Raw genomic sequence first — 16368 nt, 5'->3', positions numbered from 1 at the left:
TTGGATTTACATTTCCCTAGTGACTAATGGGCATCTTTTCATGTGTTTGTTGGCTGTTTATGTATCTTCTTTGGAGAAATGTCTATTCAGGTCCTTTGTTCGTTTTGTTTAAATTGGGTCCCTTCTCTTTTTGTTTGAGCTGCACACATTACATTTTGATACATATTGCCAGACTGCTTTCAAAAAAGTTTGTACCGGTAGTATGTCTATTTCCCTGTACCCTTGCAATTCTGTGTGTTATCAGTCTTTTCATTGTTGTCAGTCTGGTAGACAAGAAATGGATTTTATTTAAATTTCATTTCTGAGGTAAATTGTCTCTTTAAGGGTGCATTGGCCATTTGTGTTTTTCTTTTTTGAATTTCCTGTTCAATACCTATTATGCCTACTTCTGTATAATGTTTTTCATTTTTGTGTTTATCAATTTGTAAGAGCATTTTGTGTATTATGAGTTTTAACCCTTTGTCCAATCTCATGAGTTGGAAATATTTTTTCAGTTGGTCATTTGTCTTTTGACTTTTATGAATTTTTTTTGCCATATTAAGGTTTTTATTTTTTTAACATCTTTATTGGAGTATAATTGCTTTACAGTGGTGTGTTAGTTTCTGCTGTATAACAAAGTGAATCAGCTATACATATACATATATCCCCATATCTCCTCCCTCTTGCGTCTCCCTCCCACCCTCCCTATCCCACCCCTCTAGGTGGACACAAAGAACCGAGCTGATATCCGTGTGCTATGTGGCTGCTTCCCACTAGCTATCTATTTTACATTTGGTAGTGTATATATGTCCATGCCACTCTCTCACTTTGTCCCAGCTTACCCTTTCCCCTCCCCATGTCCTCAAGTCCATTCTCTACATATGCATCTTTATTCCTGTCCTGCCCCTAGGTTCTTCCAAAAAAAAAAAAAGGTTTTTAATTTGTATATTCTTATACACTTTTTAGGAGTACAAGTTAGTTTTAGTATTCTTTTAGAAAGAGTTGACATCTGAAGTTTATAATCCATTGAACTGTTGGAATTTACAGATGTGAATAAAAGGTATTGTTGATTCTCTAGTGTGAATGAAGATATATCCTGGGCCTCCTTGCCTTCACTGTGCATGTTGCTCTCCCCTTGGATTCTCCTACACATTTGTGCAGGTAGATGCAGATTAAGCATGGGATCCTGCATTGTCCAGGCTTACTTAGGTCTGGATACCTTTGGTTAGCTACCCAGTTTCCTAGCTCGCTCTCTCTCTGTTTTTGTTTGTTTGTTTTTTTTTTTTAATGTCTTTCTGCCTAGTACGATACTTGTAATAATGGTTTTTACCTTCAGCTGCACATTGGAATCACCTAGAGAGCATTAAAAAAATACTGATGCCTAGGCTTATAGTATTCAATAAATACCTGTTGATTCGGATTAGGTGATTTGCCTAACTCTTCAGGTGCCAGTATTCTCTCCTAATTTATAGTCAGTCTTTAAGGTTTTCATTTAGCCCACTTATTTAGCCTGGTAGGCAGTTTTATTTACTGGGAAAACTGGGTTTTAGTGCCAGCTTTGCTACTAACTCACTGTATATATAACTTTGGAAAGTTACTACCCCTCTCTGGGCTTTTTTTTTTTTTTTTTTTGGCTGTGTTGGGTGTTCGTTGCTGCGCACGGGCTTTCTCTAAGTTGTGGAGAGCGAGGGCTAGGGCTTTCTCTAAGTTGTGGAGAGCGAGGGCTACTCTTCGTTGCAGTGTGCAGGCTTCTCATTGTAGTGGCTTCTCACGTTGTGAAGCACGGGCTGTAGGTGCATGGGCTTATGTAGTTGTGGCACATGGGATCAGTAGTTGTGGCTCACAGGCTCTAGAGCACAGGCTCAGTAGTTGCGGTGCATGGGCTTAGTTGCTCCGTGGCATGTGGGATCTTCCCAGACGAGGGCTCGAACCCGTGTCCCCTGCGTTGGCAGACGGATTCTCAACCGCTGAGCCACCAGGGAAGCCCCTCCTCTCTGGGCTTTAATTTCCTCTTTGGATATGTTAGGGAGGGGAAACTGATTGGATTAGATCAGGGATCGGCAGACTCATTGAAGTCCAGATAGTAAATATTTTAGGCTTTGTGGGCCATACAGTGTCTGTCTGTCTCAGTGTCTAAAGCTCCTTTCAGCTCTGGTATTTTTTGTTTCTCTCCTTTCGAACCCTAGTCAGGGAACTTATCTCAAAGAGCCAAGGAAAATGTTTTTTAACCACCAGCAATTAAATATAGGTAATATCAAGCATTTGTGTACTGCTTACCATCTGCCTGGCACAGTTCCAAACATTTTACATGTATTAACTCTAATCCTCAGAATGACCCATTGAGGAGTAGAGATGCTGTTATTATCCCCATTTTACAGAGGCAAACTTGAGGCAAAGGAAAATTAGATACTTAAATAACCTGACAGATGAAGGCTAACTGGGCTGTAGAGCCAGATTTGAACCTGGATTTTCTGGTTCTATTATGCTATACTCCTCTCCCTAACTTAGACATATACCTCCAAATAATGGAGCATCTCAGCTGTTATACTCTATCATAGCTATCCTAAGAGAAAATATCACTCAAACCATCAAAAGTGGGCCAATCTTGAGGCTGTAAAGATGGCCACAAAATAGAAACTTTATCATTAACTTTGTTTTTTTCTCAAAGTAGCCCTTTTGTTTCTGTCTCAGCATTATAGTCACATGGCATTGTCTGTGTGCATATTTCTAGCTTTCTGTCACACTTACACTGAACCCCTTCAAGGTTCTCAAGAGTATGGTAGCTGTATTCTCCTCAGCTTCTTGAATTTAATTCCACCTCAGTAGGAATTCATTACTTCAAGCAAGCGAACAGACCAGAGTCAAATGACGATAAAACTTCTACTGATAAGAGGCAGCAGAAACAGCTTGGGTTATAGGCAGAGCATCTAGGCTTTAGTCCTGCCTCCACTACCATCAACTATATGGCCAGGGGAGCTCTCTGAGCCTCAGTATTCTCAACATAAAATTTAGATGATAAGACTGGATACGTTATCTCTGAATTTCCTAACATCCATGCTTCATCAGTGTTTGCAGGTGGACTTTTTTTTTTAACGTTTTGCTTTTTCTTTTTTTAAATTTTATATTTATTTTTGGTTGCGTCGGGTCTTAGTTGTGGCACGCGGGATCTTTTCGTTGCAGCACGCGGTCTCTTCGTTGGCAGTGCTCGGGCTTCTCTCTAGTAGTGGCTTGCGGGTTTTCTCTCTCTAGTTGTGGCACACAGGCTCCAGGGCGCATGGGCCCTGTAGTTGTGGTGCGTGGGCTTAGTTTGCCCGCGGTATGTGGGATGTTAGGGAACTAAGGAGTGAACCTCTGTCCCCTGCATTGGAAGGTGGATTCTTTCCCTCTGGACCACCAGAGAAGTCCCCTGCAGGTGGACTTCTAAGCAGCCACAGCATAGACTCCGCATTGCAAAGTTTCTCATTTTAACTTACAAGTATGTGCTCATTTTGCATTCTCTGTTCTTATCTGTCTGTATTTATTCAGACGTACAAATGTTTCAAATTCTTGTTGCCACCAAGTAATTGATGCTCTGGAAGAATACATCACAAACATTATGTATGCACTTTTTTTTTGGCTGTGCTGTGAGGCTTGTGGGATCTCAGTTCCTTGAGCAGGAATTGAACCCAGGTCACTTCAGTGAAAGCCCAGAATCCTAACCACTAGGCCACCAGGGAACTCGCTGTGTGCACTTCTTTTTTCTTATTTATCTATTTTATTTTATTTTATTTTTGGCTGCGTTGGCTCTTTGTTGCCATGCGTGGGCTTTCTCTAGTTGCGGCGAGCAGGGGCTACTGTTCGTTGCAGTATGCAGGCTTCTCATTGCGGTGGCTTCTCTTTGTTGCAGAGCACGGGCTCTAGGCGCGCGGGCTTCAGTAGTTGTGGCACGTGGGCTCAGTAGTTGTGGCTCACGGGCTCTAGAGCGCAGGCTCAGTAGTTGTGGTGCATGGGCTTAGTTGCTCCGTGGCATGTGGGATCTTCCTGGACCAGGGATCGAACCTGTATCCCCTGTGTCCGCATTGGCAGGTGGACCACTGTGCCACCAGGGAAGCCCTGTGTGCACTTCTTAATTTGATAAGCATAGCTTTATGTGATTCTAATCCCTTTTCCTTTGAAGAGAGATAGCCATAAGAAAATAAAAGTCATGATTGGCACTATAAATTCCAAACCACTCCTTTTACCAGACTGACTGAACAGGTCAAGGTACTGGTTCTCCTGCTTCCTGGGCATCTTAATCTGGCTGTTTATTCAACATGTCTGCAGTTGAATCTCTGCTAAACAAAGCTAAAAGGAGTAGTTGCCTGCCATGGTGTTCCTGCAGCTAATCCATTGTTTCCAGTGTAGTGAAGCGTACATTTTTTAAGAAGGTATCCTTTTATTAAAGAAAAGTTAGACAAGAGACTGACTTTTTCTCTGCTCTTCAACAACTCTTCAGTTGAATAACCAAATTCAAATTCCTTTAATCAAAAAGGAAAATCAACTTTCTGGCTAGTGTCAACATCTTTAAAAAAAAAAAAGTTTTCCTTTTATCCTCCTATGCCAAAACTTTTCCTGAAGCTTGGGCTATTAGAACTAGAAGGGATGTTAGGTATGAGGAACTTGAGGTTCCAGAAATGAAAACTGACTTTCCAAAGTCACAAAGCTGATCTGTACAGAGCAGAGATTAGCAACATAGTGGGAAAAGAACACTGATTGTGAAGTTAGAAGACATGGATTCAAAGTTTGTCACTGCCACTAACTAGCTATGTGACTTCAGGCAGGTTACCTAATGTGTCTACGTTTCTGTCTCCTCACTGGTGAAATGAGGCAACATAATTTCATAGGGTGTGAAACTCTTAGCATAAGATCTGGCACTCTGTACCTCTGGCACAGAGTACTAATTTAGTATATTCCATGTATTAGACACTGTACCAGGTGCTGAGACTAGAGATAAAATACAGATAAAATACAGTCTTCCCTCAGAACTTGGGGAGATCAAAATACTTCACATGTACAAGAAGTTCTGTGATAGAGGTAAATACAGGGTATTGTGGAAACATGGAGGACAAGCATGGATGGAGGAGGATTGGGGAGAGATCTCAAGGCAGGCTTTCATTAGAGGTGGTGCTAAAGAGTTTGGGGCTGCATGAAGCCATATTTTCATTTTAGAAAGATCACCGGCTGCAGTGTGGACTAAATTGGAACAGTTATACGCAAAAGGAAGGAAGATCAATGAGGAAGCTGATGGAACAGTTCAGCTGTGAAATCATGAAGCCTTCAATTGATGTAATGGCAGTGGGAAATGTAATGGTGATAAGCTTTGAGATAATTTTAGGAACTTGTGTCAATAGAAGTTGAGACAGATTGGAAATGTGAGGGGAGAGAGACAGAGATACTAGGATCACTTAAAGATTTTCGGTTTGATTATCGAGGTGGTTCACTCAAGTATGGGTTAGAAGATAAGGAGGTCAGTTTGGACATAGCAGGTTTCAGGTGCCTGTTTGGGGTGATGATGATGATGATGATGATGATAGCTACCTAACATTTATTGCTGCTTCCTATAGGGCAGGCCTATTCCATATGCTTTGCTGTATCATTTATTTAATTTTTACAATAATCCTTTGAGGTAGATTTAAGATTATTCTTACTTTATAAATAAGGATTATGAGGCACAGAGAGGTCACTGTCTTGCCCAAGGTTACATAGCTAGTAAGTTGTGAAGCCAGGATTTAAACCGTGGCAAGCAGACTCTAGAGTCCGTACTGTTAACCGCTTCATCACTATATTATATACCTCTCATAGGTGATGGAAATGTCCACTAGGCAGTTAAATGTACAGTTCTAGCATCATGAGAGAGAACTAGATTGCAGATAGGATTTCGGGAATTATCAGCACAAAAAATGGTTGTAGAAGCCATGGGGGTCACCCAGAGAAAGTTTGTAGTACAGAAATGGCAGGTAGATGACATAAAGACTGCCATTTTTCCATATTATTCCCATGACAGACATTGCTAATAGATCAGTGGCTGGCCTCAGTAAAGTAAACTGAGGAAGGTCCAGTGAGATAGGAAGAAAACCTGGAGAAGATGGTGCCATTTGAAGTCCCAAAGGAGAATGATTTATTTATTTATTTTGAATTTTATTTTATTGATTTATTTGGCTGCATTGGGTCTTAGTTGTGGCACGCGGGATCTTCATTGCGGCATGCAGGATCTTTCGTTGCGACGCATGGGCTTCTCTCTAGTTGTGGCTCTGGCTCAGTAGTCGCAGCGCATGGGCTGAGTTGCCTCGTGGCATGTGGGATCTTAGTTCCCTGACCAGGAATCGAACCCGCATCCCCTGTATTGGAATGAGGATTCTTAACCACTGGACTACCAGAGAAGTCCCCAAAGGAGAATGATTTATGAAGGAGAGCTCAGGAGTATCAGATTGTTGTATTTCCATTACATGTTTTGAGAGCTTAGCAGAAGAATGTTATACTTGACAGTCAGGGTTCGTTAGTGATCTCAGTGAGGGAGATATCCATGGAGCAGTGGTGGGCAGCCAGCAGAGAAGGTGGATGGATAGTTATATTGATGCATAATCCAAGATTGTGGTTTTCAAGGCAGGTGTAATCCCTAGAGGCAAGAAAGGGATTGAAGGGCTTCAGCATCTTATTTGGATTAGGAAGTAAATGAAGTCAAAAGGGGGAAGATGACTTGAGAGGATGGAACCAAACTAGTGGGGGGTAGCTTTTCCTTTTGCTTGTAGACAGCTGTGTTGGTGCATCATAGCCAGCCAGCACTTGGACAGAGCTCCAGGATCTGCCCAGTGTCTCTGCTGGTTAGCACACTCATTAGGGCCATCCTACAGCATGCCAACCCCAAAGGGTTGGAGCTTCAAGGAGTGGGACCTTTGGCTGTACAGATTTTTGGGGTGTTTCTCCGAGGTGAAATTTCTTTGGATCAGGGTTTCTCAACTTTGAGACTCTTGACATTTGGGGCTGGATAATTCTTTGTTGTGGGGGCAGGGGGTTGTCTTGTGTATCGTAGGATGTTTAGCAGCATCCCTGGCCTCTACCCACTAGACGCCAGTAGCATCCCCACCCCCAAATTGTGACAACAAAAATGTTTCTAGGCGTTGCCAAGCATCCCCTGATGGACTAATTCACTTCCGGCTTACAAACAACCACAGCTCTAGATTCTGCTGGTTTTCCTCTAGGTCTCTGTTGTAGATTTCCCTCACCTTCATTAGCTCCTCTGGGCACTTGAGCTCTGTTGGTTTGGAGAGTTTGGGTTATTCGGCCTTGTAGCCTTTTTTCAGAATTTTTTCAGTCTGAAAATAAACTCTCAACAGAGGTGAGACAAAGAGGCATTATTTCCCGATAGTACCCAGTTAAATACCTAGAACATTAAATGTTTAATGATCATAATATTTAGAGAAGATTGTAAGTCAATCTTTAATCTCTCTCTTATAAACTTTATATCACTTATCTCCTTATAGTATATTTGTGTCTCTAGCTAGCTGGACTCCTTGAGGACAAGGACCCTTTCTAAGTCTTTGCACTCCTAATGTCTTGCAGAGTACCTGGCACACAGTAGACTCTCAGTAAATGTTTGCTGAGATAAGCCAGTTTTGTTGATAATTGGCTAAGTAGGTTAAACCTGCAATTTCTCTGCGTATTTCAGTTATCAAGTCTTACAAAGAGGCCAGAGTTCCCTTAGTATTGTCGAAATCTGATTTGTGCAGAGAAGCATTTTATCTAGTCATTTCTATGTACACAGATCACAGGTGTCCTCTGGGAGAATGGGAAATGGAACAGAGTGAAGTGCTGCCTTTAAAAGATAACACAGATCCTTTTAGTTCTTCTAGCACCTAGAGCTGACTATGCTATAGGTAGAGTCACACTGAAACTATAATTAAAGATGGAAAATAGACAAAATGTCAGGCAGTCAGCTACAAACCTGTTCTCGTGCAATGATGCTTTCTAGACAGGTAATAAAATTATAAGCCCAATTGTGGCATTTACAATAAGAATATGGACCAAATGTGACATTTATAAAGCTGATTGGTTTCTAGGTTTGTTTAGATATTTATCCTTAATGCAAATATATAAAATATTGCTCTGTTTTTGCTTTTTGGCCTAGCAGTATGATTTTAATTGATAAATAATGTGCACGATAAAACACATAATTCATAACTGCACAGTTCAATAAATTATCAAAAAGTGAAAATACCTGTGTAACCACAACTCAGTTCAAGAAATAGAGCACTACCAGCCCTCTCAATAATTTTGAAAAATACCGTATGATTCAGCAATTCTACTTCTGGGTATATATTCAAAAGAATTGAAAAATTCAACAAATCTTTGACATTTTAATTTTATTTTGCTAATTTTCACTGGTTTCTCATTGTATCTAAAACCTATCATCAAGTCTTTTTAAAGTTATGGGAAAATATACATAATATGTAAAACTTACCATTTTACCAACCATTTCAGTGGCATTAAGCACATTCAGGTTGTTCTGCAACCATTATCATTCTCCATCTCCAGAACTTTTTTCCTCTTCCCAGACTGAAATTCTGTACCCATTATACACTAAGCTACCATTCCTCTCTGCCCCAGCCCCTGGGAACCACCACTCTACTTTCTGTTTCAAAATTTGACTATTCTATGTGTGTCATATAAGTGGAATCATAATATTTGTCCTTTTGTGACTGGCTTACTTCACTTAGCATAATGTCTTTGGGGTTCATCCATGTCATAGCAAATTCATCCATGTCAGAATTTCCTTGCTTTTTAAGGCTGAATAATCTTCCATTGTAAGTATAGAACACATTTGTTTATCCATTTATCTCTGATGGACACTTGGGTTGCTTCTACCTTTTGGCTGTTGTGAAAAATGCTGCTATAAACATGGGTGTATATATATATATCTGTTCAACTCCCTGCTTTCAGTTCTCATGAGTACATACTGAGAAGCGGAATTGCTGAATCATATGGTAATTCTACTTTTCATTTTTTGAGGAACCGCCGTACTGTTTTCCATAGCTGCATCATTTTACATTCCCACCAACAGTGCACAGGAATTCCAATTTCTCTACATCCTCACCAACATCTGTTATTTTCTGTTTTGTTTTGTTTTTTTAATAATAGCCATCCTAATGGGTGTGAAGTGCTTCCAAAAATTTTTAAAGACTCCTTTTGTTATGGAAATTTCCCAATATATAAAAAAATAGAGCGAATAGTAGTTGAACTCCCATATATCTGTCACCTAGCCTCAATAATTATGAACACTTGTCTAATCTTGTTCCAGTTATAATCTGTCCTTCCTCCCCCACTATTGGAACGCAGACCCCAGTCATCATAAACTTAAAACGAATTAATTTTTAAATTGAAGTATAGTTGATTTATAATATATAAACTTTCTTTTTTTTCTGTTAAAGCAAAATAAAGCATAAAACAATGTTATAATATAAGTAGTGTATTGTGAATTTTACTTGCATCATAGCTGTGTATTTGATTCAGTGATCCATACCTCTTGTGTCGTTATTAACAAGTATTTTCTCAGCATCATTCTTGCTCTTGTACAGTGCAGGTATAGATATACTTTACATATGCCTTCATCTACCCTTGCCTTCTTGCTTGTTAACAATACACAGTTACTATGATCACAAGCTGCCTCGTCATTTGTAAACACAACTATAACAGCATATCAGTACCTGTCAAAAGAAGTCATATTATATTGGAAAAGAGTGAAGCAACATCATTATAGACATAGCCTTGAATTACCTCTAATATTTTTTAATTGAGGTATAAATGTTGACCTACAACATTATATTAGTTTCAGGTGTACAACAAAATGATTTGACATCTGTATATATTGTGAAATGATCACCATGATAAGTATAGTTAACATCCATCACCGCTCATAGTTACAGAATTATTTTTTCCTTGGGATGAAATTTCACATTTACTCTTAGCAACTTTCAAATATGCAATAGCGGTATTATTAACCATGCTGTACATTATAGCCTTGTGACTTATTTATTTTATAACTGGAAGTTTGTGCTTTCTGACTGCCTTCATCTGTTTTGCCCACCCCATGTCCCCACCTCTGGCAACCACTAATCCTTTACCTATGCAGCTCCTATTTCTTTTTTCCTTTTTAAAATTTATTTTTTTAAAGATTTTTTTGATGTGGACCATTTTTAAAGTCTTTATTGAATTTGTTACAATATAGCTTCTGTTTTACGTTTTGGTTTTCTGGCCTTGAGGCATGTGGGATCTTAGCTCCCCGACCAGGGATCAAACCCACTCCCCCTGCATTGGAAGGTGAAGTCTTAACCACTGGACTGCCAGGGAAGTCCCCTGATTTCTTTTTTTAAAAAAGACATCATATACTTTCATTTGTATGTACTTCAAAATACTGTATACCCCAAAGTTAAGGACTCTTTTTTTAACATAACCATAAAAGCATATTATACCTAAAAGTTAACAATAATTCTTTTATCATCAGATACCTAGTTTGTATCACCTATATCTTGATGCTCAGTTTCTTTTAATCTGATGGTACAGGAAACAAAGGGTTAACAGGTCACTCAGAGATGACAGTTTACATTGTTAACCAAGATTCAGTTACAAGTTTTAGTTTGTTCACTCTACCAGCAAGAACTCTGTTTTTTTTAAACCGTTAATGCTCTTCTTCCTGATATTCATTGACATTTGTATATATACCATAAACAGTATATTAGGCTACTTCCTTCAGCAAATAAGGTGAGCTTAGTTCTAGGGTTACCTTCTGTTTGATTTATTATTATTCTTTTAATAAATTTATTTACTTATTTTTGGCTGTGTTGGGTCTTCGTTGCTGCTCGAGTTGCGAGCAGAGGGCTACTCTTTGTTGCGGTGCTCGGGCTTCTCATTGTGGTACTTCTCTTCGTTGCAGAGCGTGGGCTCTAGGTGCGCGGGCTTCAGTAGTTGTGGCATGTGGGCTCAGTAGTTGTGACTCACGGGCTCTAGAGCGCAGGCTCCGTAGTTGTGGCACACGGGCTTAGTTGCTCCGCGGCATGTGGGATCTTCCTGGACCAGGGCTCGAAGCCATGTCCCCTGCATTGACAGGCAGATTCTTAACCACTGCACCACCAGGGAAGTCCCCTCTGTTTGATTTATGTTTATGTGTTTATCTGTTAAAACTGGCCATTTTAAGGGGCTCTAGAAGATACACCTAAAGGCAGAACACAGGATGAAAATATATCTTAAAATTTATCTACGTATCTGATAGAATGTGCTGGTAGAGATGTTTACATTTTGGCTTTTTTGGAGGTGGGGGCTGGTAATTATACATTTGCAACTATACATTTTCTTAACGTTTATCTCAGTGTTAAAAATGAGAATCTATTTACAGAGGTCAGAAGTCCTCTTTTGGCAAAATCAAGTTGTTGCTTGATTCTTTAACATTGGGTCATTTGGAATCTAAGCTTCAACAGAGCCAACTGAAGGCTGTGGGAAAAGAAGGAGAGGCACACACAATTATTAATTCTTTTTCCCTCCTTTAGTTTTCTTAATTTGCACAGAAGACCACAGTATACAGTGTACCCTACTGTATACTGTGGTCTAATGTTTGAAGGAAGTCTTGTTCAAGATACAGGGAAAAGAACACCCTATGATTTAAGATTCCATCAGTGTTCAGGTGTAAGAATGCAGTTCTCTTGTCAGGCACAGATAGATGAGTTAGTTAAAGGCAAAGCTAGTTCTTTCTCTATGGCTCTATTTATATATTTTCTGTGTGTTGTTTTCTTTTGTTTTTTGGTTTTGTTTTTTTTTTAAGAGGGCTGTTTTGTTGATTTATTTATTTCAAAGAAAGTTGTACTATAAGGTTTCTTTTGTTTCTTTTTTAAAAATTTTTATTGCAGTATAGATTTACAATGTGTTTCAGGTGTACAGCAAACTGAATCAGTTATACATATACATATATCCACCTTTTTTTTTAGATTCTTGTGTGCTGTCTTACTAATTAACAATTTTCTTTTTGCTTGAAGATAGCTTATATCCTTGTTGAGTAAGTAACCTCAGTAGCTAGGAGCACAGAGGCCTCAGAGTGATAGTGACACTAAAATTATTTCCCATTCTTCTTGTGTTGTTGTGATAGTATTGATGGTAGTAATATGGGTAGTAATATAGTGACCCTTATATAGTATTTACCATCTGCCAGGCAAAAACTAAGTTCTTTACATGTATTAACTTACACAACATTTAATTTACACAACAACCATATGAGATAGATATTATTCTCCTCATTTTACTGATGAGGTATTAAGGCACGCAGAGGTTAGTAACTCCAAGTACAAATAACTAGTAAGTGGCAGAGCTAGGAATTGATCTGAGGCAGCCTGGCACCAGGGTCCTTCCTCCTAACCATTATACTGTACTGTACTTATTTGACACCCATACAAGTAAAGGGAAATGTGAGATAAAAATGTTCTTAACGTCTCTGTGGGCTCTGTGGAACTTATTATTTGTTCATTCAGTGCTCCCTGTAGAATCAGTGATTACAGAGAGAACATTTAATCTCAAAGCATTCATCCCTATTTTCAAACTAGTATTTTCAGATCTGTTCTCCATCTGAGACCTTGCATTTAGAAAAAGTACACTTGAACTTTTTAGTTTAATTGGCAGATCAAGAGCTTACAGACAGGATATTGCCTTTGAGTATTTAGACTGTATTTGCTGACCTCCTGAAGCAGTAATTTGGCACACTGTTCTACTATAGTTCAGCAGTATTAGGGGTTCTGACTTCAAAGTGTGTATGTGTGTGTTTTATATATATATCTTTGTAGATAGGCCACTTCTCCACAAATGGAGCCAATCTTTTACAAATTCTAAAAACCTTTCAGAGCATTTAAATCCAAAAAATATCTAAGCATTTGAAGTAAAACTATGAGCAATGCAAAATGTTACCTTTCTGGAGACTTGTGTTAAGTAGTAACAACCTGCCCACTTCTAAATGCTTGAAGTTCAGGCCAAAGAACCTCCAGTTAATCTTGCAGAGTTAGTTCTTATTTGGGCACCAATTTACATATACTTTTTATCTTTAAGTCTGAGTTAATAGCCACTATTTGTTAAGAAAGCCAATGTTCTGTTTTCTTTTGTTTCCTTTGTCTTGGGTTATGTGGATCTGGCTGTGCTCTGGTTAGAACACATTTCCCCTGGTGCTTTGGGTCAGTCAAGTGTTTGGCTGCAGGGAGGAATAGATCACCATTTCTGCCCATCAAGTGTGCATCTTATGGAGATAGATGACTTTCTCATGCTAATCTTCTTTCCCCTAGGTTTATGAAGGCCTAGACATCATCACCAACAAGGTTTCTGCCCAAGAGCAGAGAATGTGCCGGCACCACATGATCAGCTTTGTGGATCCTCTTGTGACAAATTACACAGTGGTGGACTTCAGGAACAAAGCAACTGCTCTGATATCCTTAGGAAAGACAGCAACTAGGCTTGGTGGCTGCAAGGCAGCCCAAGCCAAGAAAGTTTTCTTCCTCGTGACAATTTCTCCTAAGCAGAGGTACCCAAGGTCAATAGTAGCATCCTCATGAGAACTGTTCGGATTGAAAAGATATAGTGTTCTTGCTACTCTGAGTCTTGTCCTTAGACTGCAGCATCAGCATCACTTGGGAGCTTATAGAAGTGCTGAATTTGGGCCTCATTCTAGACCTACCGAATCAGAATCTGCATTTAAATAGAGTCGCAGGTGATTCACATGCATATTAAAATTTGAGAGGTGCTGTTTTAGTGGAGAGAACACTGATTTAGGAGCCAGAAAATCCATGTCCTAGTTTTAGAACTGCCTCGTCTGACCACAAAAATTTAATTGGGTAAGGCGTTTACCCCACTGAGCTTCACTTTCCCACCTTTAAATGGGGATAAGAAATTAATTTATAAATATAATGGAATTATAGTTAGAATTCCAAAGGGATTAGGAAAAAATAGTTCTGGGTAACACCAGGAAATTTTGGAAAAAAGAATAACATAAGGGGTGGGGGGCTGCCCTTATATTTTAATGTCCAAACTGCCTTTAATATCTGGACTGCTACATATTAAAACATATTGAAAATTCATAATAATTATAATAGCATGGAACTTACATAATACTAGACAAATTTATGGCACAGATTAGAAAAGTCAGATACAAATTCAAATGGATGTATATATTTAGCTTACGATCAAGGTGGCATTTCAAAGCAGTGGAGAAGGAATGTAGTAGTTAATAATTATTCCTGGAACAGTTAATTATTTTTGGAAAAAAAATCAGTTCCTTATTATATGGACATAAATTCCAGATGGATTTCAGAGTTAAGTAAATATGTATTTTTTTTAAACGAAACTGAAACAAATGGGATAACATATAATTGAGTAGTTATGTGATTTTAGAGTAGGGAAGGACTTTGTAGATCTAGTCTTTTTTTTCTTTTTTAAGGATTTTTTAATTCAATTTTTCCTTTTTATTGTGTTAAAGTATACATAAAAATTACCATCTTAACCATTTATAAGTGTATAGTTCAGTAGTCTTAAATATATTCACATTGTTTTGCAGCCATCACTACCATCTATCTATGCCATAATAGTTTTTTTTGTTTTTTGGGTTTTTTTGAGGAAAATAGCTAGATTTGGATATGTTAGAATTAAGAATTTGTACTGGCAAGAAAGTATTTCAACCATTTCAATTCCTAGGTATCTACCCTAGAGAAGCCTTGCCACAAGTATACCAGGAGATAGGTGGTAGATCTAATTTTAACATTATTGCTCTTAACAGCAAAAACATATAAATACCCAGATTCCTACTTACAGAAGAATGTATAAAATGTGCTTTGTTCATATAAGTACTTTTTCAGCAGTGAAAATGAATAAGTTGCAGTTACATGCATCAGTCAATGGGGAAGAATCTCAGAAACAACATGAAATGCGGGAGATTATAGAAGGATACATACATGGTCATACCATTTATTATAAAAGTTAAAAAGCAAGCAAAGTTAACCAATATGTTGTTTAGGGTTTTATATACATCAGTAATAATGTAAAGAAAAGCAAGGGAATGATGAAAAACAAACAATACACAAAACAATTCAAGACAGTGGTTCCCTCAGAGAGGGGCAGTAAGGGGTTGGGAATTACTACATAGGAAGCTTCAAAAGAATTGATAATGTTCACTTTCTTACATTGGGTTCATGAGTATTTGTTTTATTTTTAGGCTTTATTATTTACATATGCTGCATATGTTCTTTTGTATGTACTGAATATTTTATAATTAAAAATAACCCAGCTCACTAGAAACAAAATTAAAAAACAGACTAGATGCGGCCAAAAAATAAAAAATTTGAAAACAACAACAAAAACAGACTATAAACCAGGGGAAAAATATCTGTAACATTAGTATACTTAACATATGAAGAACTCAAAAAATACTTAAAGAGCATGAGTAGTGATTCACAAAGGAAGAAATATAAATGGTGATAAACATGAAAAAGAGTTTACCATTGCTGTTAATCGAGGCCATGCAAATCAAAATAATGAGATAATATTTTTTTTGCCTATCAAGTGGGCAGAGATTAAAACGCAGATAATAATTCTTGCCCTACCTGCTTTATAAGGCACTTGTGTCAGATGAAGTAATGTATATGAAAGCCCTTTGCACATTAAAACATATCACCAGGCTTCCTTGGTGGCGCAGTGGTTGAGAGTCCGCCTGCCGATGCAGGGGACGCGGGTTCGTGCCCCGGTCTGGGAAGATCCCACATGCCGCGGAGCGGCTAGGCCCGTGAGCCATGGCCGCTGGGCCTGCGCGTCTGGAGCCTGTGCTCCGCAACGGGAGAGGCCACAACAGTGAGAGGCCCACGTACCACAAAAAAAAAAAAAAAAAACAACATATCACCAAATGAACATTGTTGCTGTAAGACAGGTCAGTTGTTCAGAAACGACTGATGGAAAGTGGAGAGCTAATTAAAAGAGTTAAAGGACAGCAGCAACAGGGGATGACTTAATCAGATCACTTAGAGGATTGGAGATTTGTGAATTTAAGTAAGAACCTAGAATCAGAGTGTCAGAACTGAAAGTACCTTAAGAAGTATTCGATCAACCTTCTCGATTTGACAGGTGAGGGTAGTAGATACTGAGGCCCAGAGAGAAAGGTTTTTGCTTAGGATCACAGTTGTTTCATGGCTTGGGCAAACATGTTAAACCTTTTCCCACCAAATAACTCCTATCCCATCTCCCTCCCTCTTTTCCATCTCTCCCTTCTGGTATCTCACCATTTCGCCTTCCCCTTTTATTTTCCTTGCTTCCTTTCCCTTTGTTAGTCAGATTATATATTTGAAGTTTTATTACAATTACTGTGTA

The 16368-nt window shown here is 38.7% G+C and overlaps 1 protein-coding gene across 2 annotated transcripts in view; it reads left to right on the top strand.

Moving 5' to 3' along the window:
• TRIT1 (tRNA isopentenyltransferase 1) overlaps positions 1 to 16368 on the top strand; it is a 43639-nt gene that overhangs the window by 12599 nt on the left and 14672 nt on the right. The window contains exon 2 of one of the 2 annotated variants that reach the window (XM_060019993.1): positions 13305 to 13445. In XM_060019993.1, coding sequence (XP_059875976.1) covers positions 13305 to 13445 — 141 coding nt within the window. Of the gene's footprint in view, positions 1 to 13304; positions 13541 to 16368 lie in introns of both variants that reach the window. The other variant, XM_060019986.1, reaches the window with a different exon arrangement.

Source organism: Delphinus delphis, chromosome 1 (assembly GCF_949987515.2).
Source record: "Delphinus delphis chromosome 1, mDelDel1.2, whole genome shotgun sequence".
Lineage (NCBI taxonomy): Eukaryota > Metazoa > Chordata > Mammalia > Artiodactyla > Delphinidae > Delphinus > Delphinus delphis.
Note: the sequence above shows the minus strand (reverse complement) of the source record. Positions and strands in the feature narration are given on the sequence as shown.